At 44.3% G+C, this 21,578-nt stretch overlaps 1 protein-coding gene across 2 annotated transcripts; it reads left to right on the forward strand.

Annotated features, from left to right (window-relative positions):
• The first annotated feature begins 1,061 nt into the window (after nt 1-1,061).
• Nucleotides 1,062-21,462, forward strand: RBL2 (RB transcriptional corepressor like 2). Of its 2 annotated transcripts, XM_036390297.2 has the most exons (23): nt 1,062-1,271; nt 2,594-2,724; nt 3,899-4,099; nt 4,835-4,899; nt 8,215-8,343; nt 9,148-9,308; nt 9,414-9,478; nt 10,130-10,316; nt 11,042-11,208; nt 11,705-11,814; nt 12,692-12,795; nt 13,171-13,308; nt 13,511-13,675; nt 14,222-14,333; nt 14,907-15,179; nt 15,504-15,547; nt 15,635-15,775; nt 16,332-16,508; nt 16,672-16,743; nt 17,133-17,247; nt 18,814-19,016; nt 19,227-19,391; nt 19,783-21,462. In XM_036390297.2, exons 1-23 carry the CDS (start codon nt 1,077-1,079, stop codon nt 19,951-19,953), a joined length of 3,291 nt encoding a protein of 1,096 aa, XP_036246190.2. In that variant the 5' UTR covers nt 1,062-1,076; the 3' UTR covers nt 19,954-21,462. The 2 variants fall into 2 exon arrangements, with proteins under 2 accessions (XP_036246190.2, XP_036246189.2); XM_036390296.2 differs by having other exon boundaries at nt 15,504-15,775.
• Nucleotides 21,463-21,578: the final 116 nt, after the last annotated feature.

Consider the following 21,578-nt stretch of genomic DNA (forward strand, 5'->3'; position numbering starts at 1 on the left):
AGGAACCTGGCCTCACTGCGAAGTTCACAGCTCCTCTGTGTTATATAAAGGATGTAAGATTAAATACAACCTAATCACTTGTTTTTAATGTTGTAAGTTGTTCTGGTAGTCTGGGGACTGCAGGTTTGGGGTCGGGGGGGACCCTGCTGGTATCACCATCTTCCAGTGCCAGCTCGGGCTTTCTGCAGTTCTCAGTGCTGGGTACTGATTGTATTTGTGTCCTGAATCACATCTCAGGTCAGTCAAATCATCTTTTCTTGACATTTATTTTTCCCTGAAGCTTTCAGTGTTCATGAAATACCAGTAATACAAAATCAAGGTGACAGAGTCAATAAATCTCTTTTAATCAAGTGCAGCCTGTTTTACTGATCACTTAATTGACATCTACCTGCTCTAGGACTTAAATCTTATTTTTGGCAGCCTCTTCTTTGCTCAGCTGAGACTTGACCAGTGGGAGCTATTTCTGTCTTTCCTATCCCTCAGTGCCTCTGTACAGCCTGTACCCTGTGTATATATTTGTGTGTATATTTGTGTACAGCCCGTACTCCACACTCTGTGTACATATTTGTGTATATATTTGTGTATGTATTTGTGTACAGCCCGTACCCCGCACGCTGTGTATATATTTGTACATATTTGTGTACATATTTCTGTCTAGCCCGTGCTCCGCACTCTGTGTACATATTTGTGTATATATTTGTGTACAGCCCGTACCCCGCATTCTGTGTACATATTTGTACATATATGTACATATTTGTATATATTTGTGTGTATATTTGTGCCCAGCCCCTGCCGGCCTGGCCGCTCTCGGCCCGTTCCGGGCTGCCCTCACGATCCCGGCCCCACCCCGCCCCGGGCGCGCTCCCGCTCCGTGCCGCGCGCGCGTCTCGCGGTGCGTGCTGGGCGCGCGCGCCTGCGCGCGGCCGGGGCGGGCGGGCGCCCCGCGGGCCAATGAGCGGGCGCGGCGCGCGGCGGGGGCGGGGCCCCTCCCTCGGTGTTTGGATTCGAACGCGCGGGGCGGCGGCGCAGGCGCGGTGCGCGGAGCGCGGCGCTGCCCCCCAGCGGCGGGGCGCGGCATGGCGGGCGAGGACGCGGCCGGGGCCGAGCCGGGTCCCGCGGGGGGCGCCGCCGCCGCCCCGTCCCCGCCGGGCGAGGACGGGGAGACCCGGCAGCGCTACGAGGAGCTATGCAGGAGCCTCAACATGGACGAGCGCGCCCGCGCCGAGGCCTGGCTGAGCTACCAGAGCATGAGGCGCAACTACACCCTGGAGGTGAGGGGGGGTGACGGGGCCGCGGCCGGCCCGGGGGGAGCGCGGCGGGACGCGCGGGTGAAGTGCGGAGGGAAGGGACGGCGGTGGACGCGCGGCGGCCTCTCCCCCGCACCGCCCGGGCGGCCGGGAATAGCCATCGCAATTGGGAGTCGTAGCGGCGGAAAGGTGTTAAAAATGGAAGAGCCCCGGTCGCTGTGGTGCTTCGGTTCCCCGCGGTTCGGCCGCGGAGCGGCGCGGTGGCCTCGGCCGGCGCCGCTCCGCAGCCGCGCGGGGCCCGCGGAGATGCCCCGCGCAGGTGTGATCGCATTTGTGAGCTGTGTTCTGCGGGCTTGGCACGGCCCGGGCTGGGGGCTGGAGGGTAAAAGGTGACGGCTAGAAGGTAAAGGGCAGAAGGTAAAGGGTTGTCGCGTCGTTCTTGAAAACAGGAACACGCGGTGACGCGCCCGGGTGCTTCGGAAGCTCCTTTTATCGGTGCCTTCCTATAGCAAAAGTGGCGCTTGTGATAAGCCCGGGCAGCTCCCGGGGCCCCCAGCGCTGCCCGCCGGTGACCGGGCGGCTCTCGGGGCAGAGCTGCGGGGCCGGGGCCGCCCGTGAGGGAGGAGGAGCCGCTCGGGCAGCGCCGCTGTCACAGCGCGGGCGGGCGGCGATGCTCGGGGCGAGCCCTGCCGTGCCCCCGGAGGTGTGCGCTCACCCGGGCCCGCGGCAGCACGGAGCCCGGCAAAACCACGGCAGCATCGGAGTCAGGCTGGCCCCTTGTTTTACCCGTCCTTTTTTCCACTGAGGTGTTACTCTTTGATCAAAGACGGAGAATAAAATTTCAAGTGCTCATTAGAATTAATTTCTGTCTTTAGGTACCAGATTGAATAATTGTGTAATACGGAGCAAAATGGAAGCGTTTTTCTTTTTCTGCTGTCTGTTCAGGACAGAAGATTCTTTTGGTTGCAAGAACTGTAGCCTTTCTCTTTTTTGTTGTTACCTTTTTCTTTTAAATTCGAGCAGTATAAAATGCTGTAGAACAACATTAAAAATATATTTTCATATACTCAAAATGTATTTCACACTTTGAGTCAAATGTGAAATTTATAATGGTAACTAGTAAGTTTAGTTTTGATGCAGTTCAGTGTTTAGTGTCTATGTAGCACCTGTTTTGTTGCAGTTAAAAACCCAAAGCACAACAGAAGTTTGAAACAGCACATCAATTTTCTCACTGGTTGAACTTCATCTGTTCAGGACACAGTGCTTTTCCCCGATGTTGGGCTAGCTGAAAAGCATGTTTTTGTTTTTAGTGCAGTTTTTTAGATGCCTGATGTTTTGTTTCACAGGGAAATGACATGCATTGGCTGGCTTGTGCCTTGTACGTGGCTTGCAGGAAAGCGATTCCAACTGTGAGCAGGGGAACGGCAGAAGGAAATTATGTATCCTTAACCAGAATCCTGCGCTGTTCAGACCAAAGGTAACTTATTCTTGCTGATTTTTAGACACTTACAAAATCTCAAAGGGTGTTTATCACCTTGTGAAATTGGAAATGGAGAATAAAAGCTAAATGTGTTTCTTGTTTCCTGCTTTTGAAGATAGACTTTATATCCCCAGAATGTTTGTGTTAGAGCTCACTGTCACAGAAGTCGGGCAGCTCCTTTGGCTCAGTACTATGTTCATAAAATGACTGGTTTTCAAAATAAGAGATTGACTTCCTTCACTCACAGGAGAAAGAAGCCAGTCACTGAAGAACAGTAAATTTTGGGGGTGTGCAGAGCGTGGACGTCTCACATGAGAAACCATTTGTAGTTCACTGTGAAAATGTTCACAAGATTTATCTCTGTTTTTGCATAAGAAAACTTCACCTTTCACATGGTTTTGCTAAAGTCACTAAATGAGGTCAGAATCTGATGAACAAATTTGTGTCAATGTTTATGTCTATAAAGTAATAAAGAAAAGCTTCTGAAATAATTGAATTTATTTATTAGCAATCTCATTGTGTTCTAAAAATTCCATAGATTGTCACAAAATAAAGAATGAATGTTCTTATGTACTTCTTATCCCATTTCGTCTGCTGTTGAAGCATTGCTGCTAAAGTGTTCCTTTATAAGCTTTTATTTTCCAAATTAGAAATTCAGGGTATTAAATGTTGATAAATTGGTTCTGTGATCTGAGCTATCAAGACTAATAACACTGAAAAAGAAGGTGTACATAAAGAAATAGAAAAGGAATTAAAGCCAAATTTGCAAAGTGCAATTTACTAAAACTTAAGAGGTTTTTCATACTTTATAGAATATTCTTAGCATTTTATATCTTACAGGCTGTTTTATTTATATTAATAAATTATTCAGAAGAACAAGTCTGATTTCAGATTAATCTAACTGTTGGAGTTGATTTTGTCGTTGTGAGAGGATGCCAGACCTGTGAGTACACAGTTAATGTGGTTATCAGCCCAGCATCTAAAAATATTTCACGAGCTGTCTGAGCTGAACCATGAGCAGGACTGGCTCTGAGTTCATTGTCATGTTTGCAGTGCCACCATTTCATCAGTAGTTAGGGCAGTAGAAATTGCACTTTTGTTGAAAATGTAGAGTTTATTTCTGCAGGAGAACCAAACGGCCTGTCTGATCTAACCCATTCGGTATTTGCAGCTTGATTGAGTTTTTTAACAAGATGAAGAAGTGGGAAGACATGGCAAATCTTCCATCCCAGTTCAGAGAGAGAACTGAGAGATTGGAGAGGAACTTCACCGTTTCTGCAGTCATTTTTAAGAAGTATGAGCCCATTTTTCAGGACATTTTCAGGTATCCTCAAGAAGATCAACCTCGTCAGCAGAGAGGAAGGAAACAGAGGTGGGTTTCTGTTGTTTCCAGACTGATTGTAGAGTATTACTGTAGTGAAAATATAATGAAGTTGCTTGTTTGTCTTAGTTGTATTTTGACTGTATTTTCGTAGTTGTTGTTTATGCTATCAGAGTTGGCTTGTTCTTGCTTGCAGTTAATTTTTAATCTCTTTTTCAATTTCAGATCTGACAGGGGCAGGAAATCCCAAAGCTGCTGAGTTTCTGATGATTTGTGGGATGGGGGAGAGGGGAGAGATTTCAATCAGCCTGTAGGCAAGGGAAGCACTGGTGTTGTAAAGATGGGAAAGACAGGAAGGATCTGATCTTTTTATGATCTGCATGGCTTTATTAACTCATAGTACTGCTCAGTCTGTTTCACTGCCCAGTAACTCCCATGGATTTCTTCCTAGCTGCAGATCTTGTGGGTATTTTACTTTATAGTAGAAGCTTTGTTTCTTTGTTACTGTTTCTATTTGGAGTGCTGTGGAATTGAACTTGGAGGCTGAAACAGGGGTTCCAGACTAAACCTCCAAACAGGGGTTCTAGTTGTGCCTACACTAAACCTTTTAGGTTTTGTGCATCTTTCTATATTTCCCTTAGGCAGGGCTTTGTGGGAAGGGTGTAAGATTTTTGCCACACTGCAGTAAAGCTTAGTTTTCTCTTTGAATTAGTGACTCTTGTATGATGTTCTATCAGTTCTGATTCGTTGAGCTCATTGTCTTCTTGCTGTATTTCCCTCCAACAGACGACAACCATGTACTGTGACCGAAGTTTTCCAGTTCTGTTGGGTCCTGTTTGTTCATGCCAAAGGTAAGGCATCTGAAATGCATCAGACATAGTTCTATTGGTCCTTATTTTATAGCAGTCCTTAAAACACCCAATAGGTGCAGTGTACATATAATCTTATTGTAAGAGCAGCCTTAAAGCTTATAAGAGCAGTAGAGAATTTCAGATGTGTTTCTTGATGGTGATTGTTGGGAGAAAAAGGAAGGAACAGGATTAAATCCTCATTTTAGGTTTCAGTTGTGCAGTCACAGCATGTATAGTCCAAAATCTTTCCTCATCAAATCTGTGTCTTAAAGAGTTTCCACATCCCTAGGCCTTGTTTCAGGTCCTGCTTTGGTGAGTGTTCACTGAGAGTGATGCATAAGTAAGGTAGTGCTTTGGGGAAAATAAAGACAATATTGATAAATAAAGACAATATTTCCATGTGGAAGGAGCATCATTGTAGATCAGATCTGCTGATAATGTCCAGTAACTTGATTTTTTTTCATAATATAATACCTATCAGAGGAAACCCAATATTTTTATTTCTCCAAGGAAAGGTATAAAAGGATTTTGTTTTGTTTTGTTTGGGAGTGGGTGGTGGGATGTGTTTTTTCAAATTTCAGTGTTAAGATTCCTACAGTGTGCTATGATTTCCTTAAGTGGTGATTTTGAGGCTAGGACAGAGTAGGCTGTGGCAATATTGAATGGCCTGGCACTAATTTTGTTCAGCACAGACCTTTGTTTACAAAGCCTTTCTTTCAGCACTGTGCCACACTGCAGAGGGTTCCTGGCAGCAGAGCTGAACCCTCAGCACCACATCCCTGCAAAAGTCAGGCAGGGTGTGCTGGGGCACAAGTGCTGCTCTGAGCACTCCGTCCTGTGAGGAAGATGCCTTTTTGTAAGGCTGCAAATTCCACCTTATTGGGCAAGAGAAGTCTTTCCTAAACAAGGGTGGTGCTCTCAGCCTGAAACACAGCATGATTTCAGCCACTGATCCCAGCAGAGTTAGTGCTGTACTTTATTTCCAGTCAGTCAGGACTTCACTGCCTTAGCACAGGTAGGCAGCTGTAAGTAGGTCAGTCTGGAAAATCACTGGTTTTTCTTTTCCTTTCTGTGAAGTCTGCACTTCTGTGGGAAGATTGGATGGTTGACAAGGTGCAGAGGGACTTTATGGTTCTTCCTGTTGCTAAGTTAGTGACTGATATGTTTGAGTAAGTGCATCATCCATTGACTACATGGTAATTCCAAGCAGTTTCAGATGTGGTAACTAACCCTGTGGAGAATACCATGTTGATAACACATCCAAGTGAATTCTACAAGGAAAAGGAAAAATTACAGTGCATAGAAGCTGTAAGGTTACTAAATTATTATTAAAGTGTGGCAGCAGTTTAAAAATGGAAACTATTTGTTTGTAAAAGTGTTGACTATTAAGGCCTTGGGTGTTGGTGTGAGGTTTTGTGCTGTGTGGTTTGGGGGTGGGCAGTAAATCCTTATCACAGCAACCACACAGCAGTGGCAGGCCCAGGCTTGTCTGCTCCTGCAGCCCATTGCCTTCAGTTCATGCACTGCACTCTGAGGGAGCCCCTTGTTCACTGGGACTGCACTTCAGCAAACTGTTTGTAAGAACTGCTCTTCAAACTCTTTCATTTCTTTCTTTAAAACTGATGGGGGAAGAAAATCTCTGGTGGTTTATTATTTGATACTTGATATATTTGATATTTTAGTTGTGAAAGGGAGCCTTGTTTGAAATGTCAGCAAATTACTATGGAACTACTGGTACTGTGAAATTATATTTATTTCTGTGCTGACAGTAAGTTCTCATGGTTGTGGAATTGATCCTGTGTTATGACAATTACTTTGAGAATTTTATTGATTAAAGATTTGCTAATAGTATTTAGGATTTTCATTGCTTTGCTGTGAACCATTAATGACTTGGAAATAACTGATAAGTGGATAAAGTTAATTAAAATTTCATCTAAGGTTCATTATTGTAAATAGTTCAAATTATCTGCATTGAAATAATTTTTCTTCTAACAAACATGGAACCAGAAAATAACATAAATTTGAACAAACTGGTATGTTACTGGTAAAAAAATAACAGCATAATTGAGAAAAATTCTCTAATCATGTATCCATGTCAACGTGTTCTAAGTGAATTTATTACTATATGATAGATTTCTTCAAGAATTTAGATCTGTTCTTCATAGTGGGCTCAGCCAAGTGATTTGGAGCTTCCCTGAGAAAAAGAGGGAGGGTGGAAAGAGTGGAAGAGTCATTAGTATTTAAGGAGAAATAGAAACATCATGCTGTGCATAAAAAGTGAATTGTGATTTATGTTATTGATTAATTGTATAATTTATTTTACTAAACTGTTTTAGCTATGGCCACTCCTCGAGAGGAATATCATAAACATAAATGACTTCAGTAAAGAGTCACATACAGCTCTGATTGTAATCGTTGTGAAAGGTGTTAAAAGAGTGAAGAGGTTACAAGGACTCTTTTCTGCAGGAAAATGAGAGATAAAATATCCTTCATAAACCAGGACCAGAGATAGACACAGTCAGCTCCTCTGTAAAGCACAAGAGAAATGAAGTTATGTTTATTACTGTTAATAATGAATATGCCCCCAGCAAATTGTTTTGCAAGAAAAAACAGATTGTTAAAAAAACAAATCTGACTTTAGGTACAGGTTTGTTCTGGGAGTGAGGGGCAGGGGCTGAAGGAGGAGGCAGTTTCTAGGCCATCTAAAACCTGGATCCAGCCTTGCCAAAGTTAAAGTTGTTTGCAGCAATGCAAAGCTGGGGAAAAGAGGAAAAGTTGAGTCTCAGAACCCATTCTACCCCTCCCTGGCCTTCAGAGCAGAATTTGCTTGGGGCAGGTGCAGTGGGGATCCAGTGAAGGACATGGCTGTGCCAGGCAGTGGGGCTGGTGCTGCCAGAGTTACAGAAGCAGGATTTTCTTCCTTGGGGCAGCTTGCATTACACAGTTAGTGCTGCTTCAAGTGATTTATGCACTGCTTAATGAGGTTACTGTGAATGAGGGAGCAGCAACAGCTGATTTAGGAACATTTTGGTAAGGTTTGATTTCAGCACAATATATTTGGGTTCCTTCACAATTGTTGTTTCTGAAAAAGTATTTTACTTTTCTATTTGTTATGTGTTATTGGGAGTCTGCTTTACTGCCCGTGTTGCTATCCAGGTACTTACAGTCATTAACCACTGTGTTTCCAAGATTGCATTAGTGATTGTAATACAAACATCAACAGTCTCTTGGGTAAAAGATTCTGAAATTTTAATTTTTCAAATTTACTTTACTTTTTCTGCTAATTTTATGTCTTATGTCTTTCTAATATTGCAGGAAATTTTCCTATGATCAGTGATGACTTGGTCAATTCCTACCATCTCTTGTTATGTGCTTTGGATCTCGTGTATGGAAATGCTCTGCAGTGTCCCAACCGTAAAGAACTCCTGAATCCTAATTTTAAGGGTATGTTGAAAAAAACAAGGTGATTTGAAATACATGAGAACTAATATTTTCTGCATCCGGCTACACAGTTCCATTCCTGTTAATGTAGCATGTAATAACAGACTAGTGAATTCTGTAAATAATACATTAGGTCAAGAATTTGATGTACTGTGGAAATACCCTTGAAGGAAGTTCCAGAGTAATACTTTGAGTTAATGAGGGTTTAATGTCAGTGGAAAAGTGCATAAAGACACAGCCATCACTGGACACAGTGAGACTGGAATGTTCTGTAGTGCAGCAGTTTGGAAAGATCCAGGGCTCACATAGAAGATTTGTTTCTCTCTCATTTCTGGATTGCTGCTGTTCTCTTTCTGAAGAGAATGGAAGTGTAGGTTGACTTGATAACCACAAATTCAAATGAATGGGGAGAAGCTGCCTTTGAATTTCTGATGTAACTCTTCCCAGGCTTGCACTTCATTTTCAGTGTTGTACAGGATTGGCCAAGTGTAGTGCTTCTGATGTGACCTGGGACCATTATCTCAAATAAATATTGTAGTTCACCAATGTTTGATTTTTTTTCCTATTAGAATTGATATATGTAATTTTTATCACTCAGTAACTAATGCTTTTAAATCTCTAACTCAAAATTTGCTTTTGATAACATTGCCCAGTTAGTGGGCATTGTGTAGTTCTTTCAAGAGAGCTAATTAGTTGGCTGTTTTAATTTCATACTACCTTGACTACACAGCACTGAAGAATTTAACTTTAATAAGAAAGCAGGATATGGATTTGCAAAATTAAATCATACAATATTCTGAATTGTAGGTCTACCTGAAGACTTCCATAGTAAGGATTATAAAGTATCATCTGATCCTCCCTGCATCATTGAAAAACTGTGTTCTTTACATTATGGATTAGTTTTAGAAGCAAAAGGTATAAAGGAACATTTTTGGAAGCCATATATTCGGAAGCTTTTTGACAAAAAGGTTGGTCAGTAAATTTGTAATATAGAAAAATCTCTCCTTACTTGTTACGTTCAAAACCTTTATAAGAAATGAAATGCCCATCCTTTGTTCTTAAATGTCTTGCAGCTTTTGAAAGGAAAAGATGAAAACCTGACGGGATTTCTGGATCCTGGGAACTTTGGAGACAGCGTGTGAGTGCCTGAGTCCCTGTCTGTGGTTTGGTTTGCAGCAGTGCCCCTCTGTTCCCTGAGCTGAGCACTGGGAGCAGCCATGCCTTGTGTTCAGGATGGCCAGCCAGCACTGCCTTCCTGTTCTGGCACTGCTTGGAAGAGGAACAGTGCTTCAAGATGGTGTTACCTGATGGCTGCCTTTATTCTTACGTTTCTCTTTCCTGGATTTTTTGTTTGTGTGTAACTCAGAGTTATTATGAAAAAGGTGTGGGAGCACATTGAGTAGAAGTGGGAGGGAAAAAAATGGGTTTGTTGGTGTTTAGAGATGTTTATGGGTAGGACTTACTTTCTTTTAATGATATAAAAATGGTTCAGTGAAGTTTATGATATGAGCTGTGTAAATTTTGAGGAGTTTCCAGGAAATAGGAGTTCTCAGTGTTTTAGTGTGTTCTTCCTGCAGCTGGATAAATGGCAGGGCATCAAATACATGGGGGAAATAATGTCCTTGCCACTGTCATGTATAAGGTACTGTAGATCTTAAAGGAGCTTCAGTGAGGGTCAAAGGAAATTTGAAGTAGACTTTCCCCAGGCCAGAGCTGTGTTCAGTGTGTGAGCAGATGAACAAAGCAGTCTAAATAAAGGGGGTTTGTCTGCCTTTCCTTTCTGCTGTAGCAAAGCCATCAACAAGGCCTATGAGGAGTATGTTCTGTCAGTGGGAAACCTCGATGAGAGAATTTTCCTTGGCGAGGATGCGGACGAAGAGATTGGAACTCTCACGAGGTGCTTGAACACACCTTCAGGACTGGAAACAGCTGAGAGGGTACAAGTGAAGCATAATTTGCAGCAGCATTTTGACAGGGTGAGTATGGCGTGGTCTGTGTTGCTGTTTTTATATGCCACCCTCCCTGTCTGCCTATGGAAACAGAAATAAAACACACCTCAGAGTGTGGGGAGAAAACGGGTGGAGTATGGGGAGCTGGACCTCATGGTGAAGAATGTCATGTATTTGTTCAGTTACTGTGTGGCTAGGTAATTAGAAGATGCATTATTTTGCTGTGCTCTAATTGAAGGGATATCCTTGATGTTACATTATTTTAATGTGATAGCTTGGTCTGATGCAAATAAACTAAAATGCTGATCAGAAGGACTTCTCATGTTAAAAGTTAAACTTGCTGAAAGGAAGCCCTGGCTCAGTACACTTCTGCTATGAGCAGCTACCTTTGTTACTTGGGCTAGGAAGAGATACTGGAATTTAGGGAGGATTTTTGAGATTGGTCTAATTGTTTCACACTCAATTCCAGCACCTGCATTTCAGCATAGATCACATCCCCTCTGTTTATACACAACTGTTTGATACAAACATCTGAGCACCACAGACAAATTCTTCATTGCTCTTACCTGAGTCATGGTCTGGTTTGGGCTGTTTCATTAGGAGCCATTTTTTTTCCATTTTCAGAGTAAGAATTCTGCAAATTCACCAGTTCCAGAGTAAGAATTCTGCAAATTGATGTTTCTTGGTTATGACCTTTATCAAAGTTCACAACAGAGTGCATATGTAGATGTGGTTATTTTCTTTATTTTCAGTCCAAATCACTGAGGATCACAACCCCCCTTACTGGCCGCAAGTACATTAAAGAGAGCAACCCATACGTGACACCTGTTTCCATAGCAACCTACAGCCTGAGCCGCCTGCACACGATGCTGGCAGGGCTGAAAAATGCCCCCAGTGAAAACCTGGAGCAAATACTCAGGTAAATTTGGTGTTTAGCCAAATAACCCTATTTTCTATTCTAGTTTTAATAGCAAACATTAATGCTGAACAATGTAAATTAAAAGGTGAGCCAGTCCTTTACTACTGGAGTAAAATGGAATCCAGAGAGACATTTACATTTTGAAGGACTGTTCTCTTTGTTTAGACTCATCTGTCCTTAGAGATTGATGAATATCCACCATTTAAAACCCAGCAGATCTGGGATTCTCTAACCACAAGCTGCCAGTATAAAATTTTCAAGACCTTTCTTCCTACTTAACAAATGGCACTACCTAGGAAATCACTCCATAGTGTAGGAGATGCAAACCAAACTTTATTCCCCATGTGGATAAACTGTTTTGCAGTTAGATACATTTGGGTCTGTTTGTATTGCTGTGCAGTATATTTCCATTTTTGTGCTTTCAACATATTAAAAAATAGGGTGGTTTTGGTTTTAGTAGGAATAGTATATTGAAAATGTTTATTTTTATTTTCAGGTCATGCTCCAGAGATCCTTCTCAATCCATTGCAAACAGAGTTAAAGAAATGCATGATGTGTACTGTCAGAGCACTCAGTCTGAAGGAGAATTCAGTAATTTTTCCAAAGGTGGGAAACATTTTTCTTACCCATAAAATGCATACACATCCATCTCTTGTAATGAAGTTTTACATACAGTTTATGCTTTAGCACAAGTGTCTTTTCTACTTCTCTTGCCTTTTCCTGTGTTCTTTAGACACAGCAAATTGCAATGCTGTGTAAAGTTTTATAATCAGCCTTAGTTTGAATCGCTGGAATTTGATCATACTTTCAGCACTAGAGAAGAGAAATTAAAAGGACTTTTAAGTGTACCATTTTTTCTGTCAAGTCTGAGATTATTAGTGAGGCATGGATTTCTGTGCTGGTGAACAAAATCTGAGTAACTGTAGTCTTTAAAAACCCAACAGCAACTTTGGCTTACATATGAGGATGGATTAGTACAGGTCCTAAAATCCTGCCAGTATGAGCACCAAAACATGATTTGCAAAGTTGTCTTGATAGCTGAAGTGCCTGAAGATGGATTGAATATAAGGAAGATGCTCTTGACCTTGTTTCTTAATAAGACCTTCCTTTGCTCTTGTCAGCTTGGTTGCTTCACTGCTTTTTGTTGGACAGTGCAAGGTGGATCCATACAGGTGCATTTTCTGAATTTGCATTGTGTCTATTCTAGCAACATAAAGGATTGTTCCTATACATGGTGATGTAATACTGATAGCCAAAATCTGGCTCATTAGCATCTTACTCTGCTCTGCATTCACAAGTCAGTGCAGCATAGGAGAAGGATTCCTACATTAACTTGAAATTCACTGGTTTAGTCCTGAAAGCATTGTATCCACAGAACACAGAAATCCACACAAGCTACCGTTGCATTTCTGTATCTGAAGATGAAGAATATAATATTTTTTCTTGCATTTTACAATATTACTTCTATTTACACTTCCTGCAGATGTTGCTAGTAAACATTTTCGTCTTGCTGAGATGCTCTACTACAAGGTCTTGGAGTCAGTCATTGAGCAAGAGAGGAAGAGACTGGGAGACACTGACTTATCTGTAAGGAAAACTAATCAAAGGGTTCCTCACTTTTAAAGTTGGACCTGCAAAAAAAGAACACAGATGTAGAGCAGAATTGTCAGCTATTTAAAATGAGGGTAAATCTCTGAGAAGAACCCTGTAAGTACTCCTGAATGGAAGAAAAAAGGTTCAAGAAATTGTGTTTGCAAACACAAAGATAGATGAAATTTTTAATGGCTCTTTAATTTTTAATGAGCCATTTTAAAGATGGTTCATTTTGAACTCACTTCTGTCCCTTAAAAAATAACTTCACTTTCTATAAGCTTGAGAATCTTACTGTTGAGACAATAAAAAGTGTTTTATTCTTCTATGGTTACACTGTAAAATAAGCTTTAAAATTTGCAACTCTTGCAGGCAATACTGGAGCAAGATGTGTTTCACAAGTCTCTGCTGGCATGTTGCCTGGAGATCATTACCTTTACATACAACCCACCTGGAAACTTCCCTTTCGTCACTGAAATATTTGACATTCCAGTTTATCATTTTTACAAGGTAATGTGTTTGATAGCTAGAAATGCTTACAAAGTCATGAGTGCTCATTGACCTGTATGACAGCCTAGGATTGAGTCATAGTAATGCAGTGTTTCTAATAGTCTCTTCTTCCTTGAAAACCAAGTATTGGAATTAGAGCTTTGTCTAAGAACAAATCTCTGAAACAAGTACATTATGTTGATCCTAATTATCCACTGCACAGGTAATTGAGGTTTTCATTAGAGCAGAGGACGGCCTTTGTCGGGAAGTGGTAAAACACCTGAACCACATTGAAGAGCAGATCCTGGAGAGTATGGCATGGAAACAGGGATCTGTACTGTGGGACAGGATCAGAGAGAATGAAAACAAAGTTCCTACTTGTGAAGAGGTGAGCACATCTTTCTGTGTGTTACATATCTTTCATAATCAGACAGGATGGCAGAGAGAGGACTTTGTGCCCTGAAGGAGAGGCCTGACATGTCCCAGTAGCAGTTCCACCATCCCAGCCCATCAGTGCAGGCAAAGCAGCAAGTGCAGTGTGCTCTGGCCTGGTCAGGGCCATCTCTGTGGAGACACCTGCAACAGAGACAGGCAGCATAGATGATTCTCATCCAGTATTTTATTGGTGTAGCAGAACGGTGAACAAAATGGTCAAGCAGGGAAGGTTTTGACAAGTAACTCTTGGAAGGATTTTTAGACAAGAAATGTGGTAAAAAGTACACACAGTAGCCACAGAAAGACTGTTACAGTGTGTATCTTGCAGAGCAGTACCATCACTAATCACTATTGGTCTTGTTGGGCTTAGGGTAGGTTTATCACTTTTCTTGTTATTTTTCCACAAAGTCTTGCTGTTCAAAACATGTAGTGCTTTTAAAAATGAGCTATGTAGTTAATGTGTGATACAGACACTCTAACAAAAGGATAAATATTTCAGGTAATGCCACCTCAGTACTTTGAGAGATCTGCTGGGAGCAGTGTTGTAGGCTCACCGTTGACACCACGGCGAATAAACGAGGTTCGTGCTGAAAGCGGAGGGCTGGGAAAAGGTGAGATTTTCTAAAGCAGAACATGCTGTGCATTGCTTACTTGGATTGAATTGTACAAGGCAGGAAGCTGCTTTAATGCCAGTGTACAGTTAGCTGCAAACACATTGGTAAAGGGTATTGCAGCTCATAGAGTTGCATCAGAGGTCTAAGACTGATGGATTGATCATCTCAGTGTGACCAGTACTGCTTTGATAGGGTATTCTCAGGTGATGGATATGAACAGCATGTGTATGTGTGTGTTAAACCGTATTTATACATGCACACACAGCTTTCACTCTAATTGGTTTGCTTTATTGTTATACTAGAAAAGAAACCCCACTATATATTATGTGATATCTCAAATGTTTTCCACTAGAAAAAAATAAAATATAATGTATGAACTTAGAAAAATATTAAATGGAGCACTGTTGAAGATTAAGTCATCTCTAAAAGCAATCTGTATTTTTAAATTTTTTTCTTGAAGGCCTTTGCACGACATATTTTGGTTTGCATTAGATTTCCACCGCCTTGTAAAGCAAATGATTATAAAACAAGAGTTCAATAGATACCTGTGTGTGTGTTTTTGCTCTGCAGGCCTCTCCTCCCCTCCAGCCAGCCTGTATGACAGGTACAGCTCTCCCACAGCCAACCCCACGCGGCGGCGCCTGTTCGCCGACAATGACGGTGCCCCCGAGGGTGGCACGGCCGTCAGGGTGCCCCCACAGCCCGTGGTGAGCACGGTGCCAGTGCAGAACATGAGCCCTGAGGCCGTGTCCGTGACCCCCGTGCCTGGCCAGACCCTGGTGACAGTGGCAACGGCCACCGTGACAGCCAACAACGGGCAGACGGTGACAATCCCTGTGCAAGGTGAGGGAAACGCTGCTGCTCAGCCATTCAGGCTTGCTCCCATCAGGGCATTAGAGCACAGCCACGGGGAGAACTGCATTACTATGGAAACCTTTCTTCAACTTCATTATCTTCTCATCTCATGATGAAGCTTCATGAGATGAGAAAGTATGAAAGTATGACGTGGAAAGTATTTTGATTAAACAATTTCATGTATAATATACTAAATGTCTAGTAATAAGTAGCTAATAAAAGAAGTACTAAATTATTTTTAAAAACTCACACCCCCGCCCCCCATCCCCCCCCAGCTTGCTCTTATTTCAGGCTCTTTTTGTTACATTACAGGTATTGCCAATGAAAATGGAGGAATAACTTTCTTCCCGGTCCAGGTAAATGTAGGTACCCAGCCCCAGGCTGTGTCTGGGCCCATGCAGCCTCTGAGTGCCCAGACTCTGACTGGCACCCTGAACCCTCAGATGGCTGGGGCAGCACTGCAGCTGCCAGGCCAGCTAACAGTGCAGCAGATCTCCCCTGGAGAGCAGAGACAGACCCAGCACCTCAGTGCCACAGCTGTCAGGCCTCGCAAGATGGGCTCACTCGCACTCTTCTTCAGAAAGGTACTTCTTGATCTAAGTTTGCTTTGCTTAGTTCTTATTTTGGTAAACTTGCAGTAATTTTAAAAATACACATTTACTGGTTGTAATAATGAGGGCATATTACATTTAATATTCATACACACCCAGAGTAGTTTTCTCCTGCAGGCCACTTCTCACTAGCAAAGGAGTGTGCTGGCACATAAGGACATAGAAATAGATCTGTACTTGGCCAGCAGGTTCTTAAAGGTGTCCCTTTTCTTGAAAGCTCTTCCAAAGAAAGAGGTTAACTTTTGAGACTTTCTGGTGTATTCAATACAGGGGTTGCTGTAGGCACTATGGTGCCCTTTCTGTGCTCAGGACAGCTTGGAATTTAAGCTTCAAACAAATGTTTTCTTAGCACTGACACCAATACTGAGAATGTCTGTGCCTTGTAAGTGAAACAGTTAAATTTGAACTTAGTTATTCTTCTCTTGGCTTAGCATTTGCACAAGCTCTGCAGGTGTGCAAGCTGAGCTACTCTTGCTGGGTCAGAAGAGCAGCGTTGCTGTGGCCCTGAGCACAGTGTCCCGTGTCACAGGTGTATCACTTGGCCAGTGTTCGTCTGAGGGACCTCTGTGCCAAACTCGATGTGTCTGATGAGCTGCGCAAGAAGATCTGGACATGCTTTGAGTACTCCTTGGTGCACTGCCCTGAAATCATGATGGACAGACACCTGGATCAGCTGCTGATGTGTGCCATTTATGTCATGACTAAGGTAAAGTGGAAGCAAAGAAAAAGCAGACAAAAATCTCCTTTAATACTCAATATTCCCAGTACTACTTCCTCAGAAAGCCCCAAACCAACAAACACACACAACCCCAAGCCAAACAACCCAATAACCTGCAGAAAAACTGAACCTTTTCTGTGCATCCCCTTAGGTCACTAATGAAGACAGATCATTCCAGAACATCATGCGCTGCTACCGGACACAGCCACAAGCCAAGAGCCACGTGAGCACAGCCACTATTTAACCTTGTGGGATCTGGTTTATTAAATGCCTTCATTCTATTTTAGGAACTTGGTTGGTAAAGCAATATTTAGTATTAAGGGGATGCAGTCTGTGAACCATTCTCAAAAGATAGTGGTTGTATCCAAAATCCTGCACTACTGCAAGCTCTTTATACTAAACTGTACCTAAAATAGAAAATGTTCTTTACTTAAAACTGAAGGAGGCAGTGCCCATGGGCTATTACTGCTCTTAGGAGGCTGTATTTTGCCCTGCAAGCAGCAGTTTGGTACCACAGTGAAGCTCTGGCAGCAGATGTGCCGTGCAGGCAGCAGTTCCCTGTCTGGGTGACAGCTGCACCGTGCCCTGCTCACGCTGCTCCTGTCCCTGCAGGTCTATCGCAGTGTCCTCATCAAGGGCCGCCGCCGCCGCCACTCGGGCAGCAGTGACAGCAGCAGCCAGCAGAACTCGCCCACAGACAGGAGCAAAGACAGGAACAAGGAAAGAAGTGAGTGATTCCAAATGCCAGGGGGGTGGGTTTAATTCCATTGCCAAAACTGTGTGTGTAAATGAAGAGTCAGATTTTGTGTTGTTTCACCCCAAACGGTTCCTCCTTTGGTAAACTTTGACACAATTAAGAATAGATTGGAGTTGCTCTAACTCCAGGCTTTTATTGCACCCACTCTGACAGTTTCAAATCCCTCCCCACATGCACTTACCTTGGGAATTTGCCGTGCTGGCCTGAGCTCTGAGTTCAGCTCACATATCAAAGAACTTTGGAGTCTTTGCAGAATGAGGAAATCTGGGCTAGCTCAGGTTCACAGCTACTCTTATCACAACCAGAGAGCTGCAGCAGTTTCTTTTGTAGCACTGTCTGTCTGCAGAAATAGGAACACCACCCACAGCATTGATTTCAGTGTAGCTGACAGCTCTGGGGATTCTTCCCTTGATATGTGAACTGACACATTTTCCTTGAATTAACTTTTATAAAAGAAACCGCAGAGGTGATGCTGTGTATTCCTACCAGCAGTTTTCAAGGTATTTAATAGATGATGGTAATAAGTAGTAGGCATTAATATTTTCTGTCAGAGGGAGTGGCAGGGAGGGAAGGCAAAAAAGTATGTATATTTTGCAACTTCCCACATTAACTTAGCAGGAAGTATGGCCAAGCCAAATATTTCTCCTACTGACAGAAAAAGACTACCATTCTTTACTTGAAATGGAGCCAGACAGCAACAAGAAAGAGCTCCTGCTGAAAGTATAACACAAATGCTGAAAAATGGAGTTTCAGCTCTTTTTATATCATCATGCAACTCAGCTCCTACAGCAAATCCCTTGCACTTTATGCAGTAAGAAGTTAGAAATCAACAAAGCTTTTGTGTAAGGGACAACGCTGAGGGATCAAAACCAGACAACTCAGGGATCAAACCAGGCAGAGTGCTGGTGGCAGCGGGTTCCCGGTCCCTGTTTGCCGAGGGTGGCTGGCCCTGTGCCCGCAGGGCAGGCAGTGCCCACAGGGCTGGCTGTGTGCCCACAGCCCTGAGCAGTGGCTGTGCCCACAGGGCTGGCAGTGCCCACAGGCCAGGCAGTGCCCGCAGGGCAGGCAATGCCCGAGCCCTGAGCGGTGGCTGTGCCCGCAGGGCAGGCAGTGCCCACAGTGCTGGCCCTGTGCCCGCAGGGCTGGCAGTGCCCGAGCCCTGAGCGGTGGCTGTGCCTGCAGGGCAGGCAGTGCCCACAGGCCAGGCAGTGCCCACAGGCCAGGCAGTGCCCGAGCCCTGAGCGGTGGCTGTGCCCGCAGGGCAGGCAGTGCCCGCAGGGCAGGCAGTGCCCGAGCCCTGAGCGGTGGCTGTGCCCGCAGGGCTGGCAGTGCCCACAGGCCAGGCAGTGCCCGAGCCCTGAGCGGTGGCTGTGCCCGCAGGGCTGGCAGTGCCCACAGGGCAGGCAGTGCCCACAGGCCAGGCAGTGCCCGAGCCCTGAGCGGTGGCTGTGCCCGCAGGGCTGGCAGTGCCCACAGGGCTGGCAGTGCCCGCAGGGCAGGCAGTGCCCGAGCCCTGAGCGGTGGCTGTGCCCGCAGGCAGCCGTGACTCCAGCCCGGTGATGCGCTCCAGCAGCACCCTGCCCGTGCCCCAGCCCTCCAGCGCGCCCCCGACCCCCACGCGCCTCTCGGGCCCCAACAGCGACACCGAGGAGGAGGAGCGTGGGGACCTCATCCAGTTCTACAACAACATCTACATCGAGCAGATCAAGGACTTTGCCCTCAAGTACACTTCAAATGCAGTAAGTTACATTCTGTGCTTTTTCTTAGTAAACAGAGCTTTATCTTCTGACCACACAGTAAAATTTCCTTACGTTAAAAAATACTAATCTGGCCTAATAACAGAACACCACTTGCATTTGTTGTCCATTGTATGGTAGCACCTGTGTGGAAAAGCCTTGCTGCAGTGAGCCCTGAGCTCAGGCCGCAGTGTCTCTGTTCTCTCCGAGCAGACAGACTCCCCCCCGCTCTCGCCGTACCCGTTCGTGCGCCTCAGCTCCCCCCGCAGAGTGCAGCTCTCCCAGCACCACCCCCTGTACATCTCACCACACAGGAACGAGTCTGCCCTCTCTCCCCAAGAGAAAATATTCTACTACTTCAGCAGCAGCCCCTCAAAGGTGAGACTAAAGGGTTTCAATTTGATTTTTTAAATCCTTAACTCTGCTTGTTGTTTCTGGTAGTGAAATTAGAGCAGACTCTGCGACACAAAGTTTTGTTTACCTTGTCCAACACACACATCATCACCTAATGCTCATCAGACTGCCAGCGCAGCTGCCACAGCTGTAGGGGCTGGGTGGGCCTTTGAGCTCTGCATGCAGTTACAAACTCGAGTTTAAGATTCACTCTGGTAAGGGAAAGACCAGTACAGTGATGAAGACAATACCTTGGTAACACTACAGATTTCCACAAAAGAGCCTGTCCAGTTCTACTGCACTGTGTCTAACATCACACTGGGGCAGTCACAAAATAGTGAGAGCTAATCCTTCTTCTGGCCCCTCCTCCCTGCAGAGGCTAAAGGAAATCAACAGCATGGTTAGAACTGGAGAAACACCCACAAAGAAGAGAGGCATCCTCCTGGAAGATGGAACTGAAGCCCCAGCCAAGCGGATCTGCCAGGAGAATCACACGGCTCTGTTGAGACGACTCCAGGACGTAGCGAATGACCGAGGGTCCCACTGAGCCTGCACAGCTCCTCCCTCCCTGACTGTGCTGAGCCTGGGCCAGGGCAGGAGGGGGACAGCTCTGGGGACAGGCAGGATCCACCTCAGACCTGCAGCACAACCCCAGGCCCTGCTTAAGCTCTTCACAAGGCAAGTGACCCCTCCCCAGCCTTGCCTGGAGAACACATCCCTAACCCAGCTGTGGACCTTGCAGCAGGTATTTACAGCTTTGCTTTGCTCTAGTCAGTGCTTCACCCTTGTCAGCTGTGGCCAGACAGGTCCAGGGGCCTCAGCATGGAGCCCTGCACCAAGGCACCCACAGACAGTGTCAGGGTTCCTCACTAACCCCCTCACAAACTAACAGCTTAGGAGAGTAACAGTCTCACACAGTCCAGTTCTTCTTGCAAAGGGACAAGGGGCACATTTTGAGCCCTGCAGGAAGGACTCTGTCCAGATTTAGGATGTTCCATGTACCTTTGAGAAGCAGCACCGTGTTGAGCTTTAATGTGTGGCCCTTTGCTGTACCAAGGGAGGTGATTGTGTTGATGGGTTTGAGCTGTGCAATGTTTGAAAGTGAACTCACATTCCCAAGGTGACACTTGGGATGGGGCTGTGAAGCATCATGTTTAAAGCAGATGAGTTTTGCTGTATATTTGCAATGGCACTTTCTAAATGTGAATATTTTTTGCAAAGGCCGACTTCAGCTGTCTTTCTGTACTGAAACAATTTGACTTTTGTATTTATTATAATCTGACATCCCATTGCTCCTCTTGTCAGCAAATGGCACTAAGAATTCATTGTAACTCAGTGCATATGCAGCAATGAATGTAGGAAGCCAGGGATGTGTGCTTTTTTCAAGGAATTTTATATGCTTGTTGCTTTTCTTGATAGTCAGGCACTGTAGCCCTTGCTCACTCAGCAGCAGGAACCTGGTGCCCACCTCCTACAACATACATTTAGATATTCTGTTGGTGTTTAAAGGACAGGGCTTGGCAGTTTGGTTTTGTGTTTTGGTTTTTGTAAAAAGCCTAAACCAGGCTGCCTGGGAGAAATCCCTCCCCTACCACCACAATCAGCAGGTGCTGCACATAAATTTAGCACTTGTTTTCATTTAAAATAGGTCCAAAATACCAGACTTGTTAGGAAAGCATCAACCCTCTCCCACAGTACAGGATGCCAGTCCTCTGCTGGGGAGGGGGTGTTCTTCATGTAAAATGAGGCACACTCAGGTTCCAGAAGGCTTTCTGAGAGAGCAAAAGCTGAAAGCCCTGTTTTCAGTCATTCCTGCCCATCTGAAGAATAGCAAAGTGTAAGACTTAGCTCCACTATAAAATTCAGCTAAAGTAAAATAAAAACATGTTTTTCTTACCTGCATAACAAAAGCTGAAGTCCAGAAGTTGTGTAGATGTTTCTGTAAAAATATTTATGGAAGTGTCAGACAATTCTTGTTGTTACTATGTTCCATTAACTTCACTTTGTATGAAAATATTGCAATTGTATTTTTCAATAAAGACTTTATAGACTCTCAGTTTCCTGTTTGTGTGTGAGAAGCATTGCATGTGCAAAGCTAGAAAGTCTGCAGCAAGGACTTCACTGCAGTTCAAGGTTTAAAAATAAATGAATGCTCACATCTTAGTCACAGCA

Source organism: Molothrus ater, chromosome 12 (assembly GCF_012460135.2).
Source record: "Molothrus ater isolate BHLD 08-10-18 breed brown headed cowbird chromosome 12, BPBGC_Mater_1.1, whole genome shotgun sequence".
In the NCBI taxonomy this organism is placed as follows: domain Eukaryota; kingdom Metazoa; phylum Chordata; class Aves; order Passeriformes; family Icteridae; genus Molothrus; species Molothrus ater.

Bases quoted from the DNA above. Each gene is read 5' to 3' on its own strand.
- RBL2 (XM_036390296.2), top strand. From the start codon at position 1,077: ATGGCGGGCGAGGACGCGGCCGGGGCCGAGCCGGGTCCCGCGGGGGGC. The intron at 1,272-2,593 runs GTGAGGGGGGGT...TTTGTTTCACAG, and splicing joins GGCGCAACTACACCCTGGAG to GGAAATGACATGCATTGGCT. The intron at 17,248-18,813 runs GTGAGTGATTCC...CTGTGCCCGCAG, and splicing joins AGACAGGAACAAGGAAAGAA to GCAGCCGTGACTCCAGCCCG.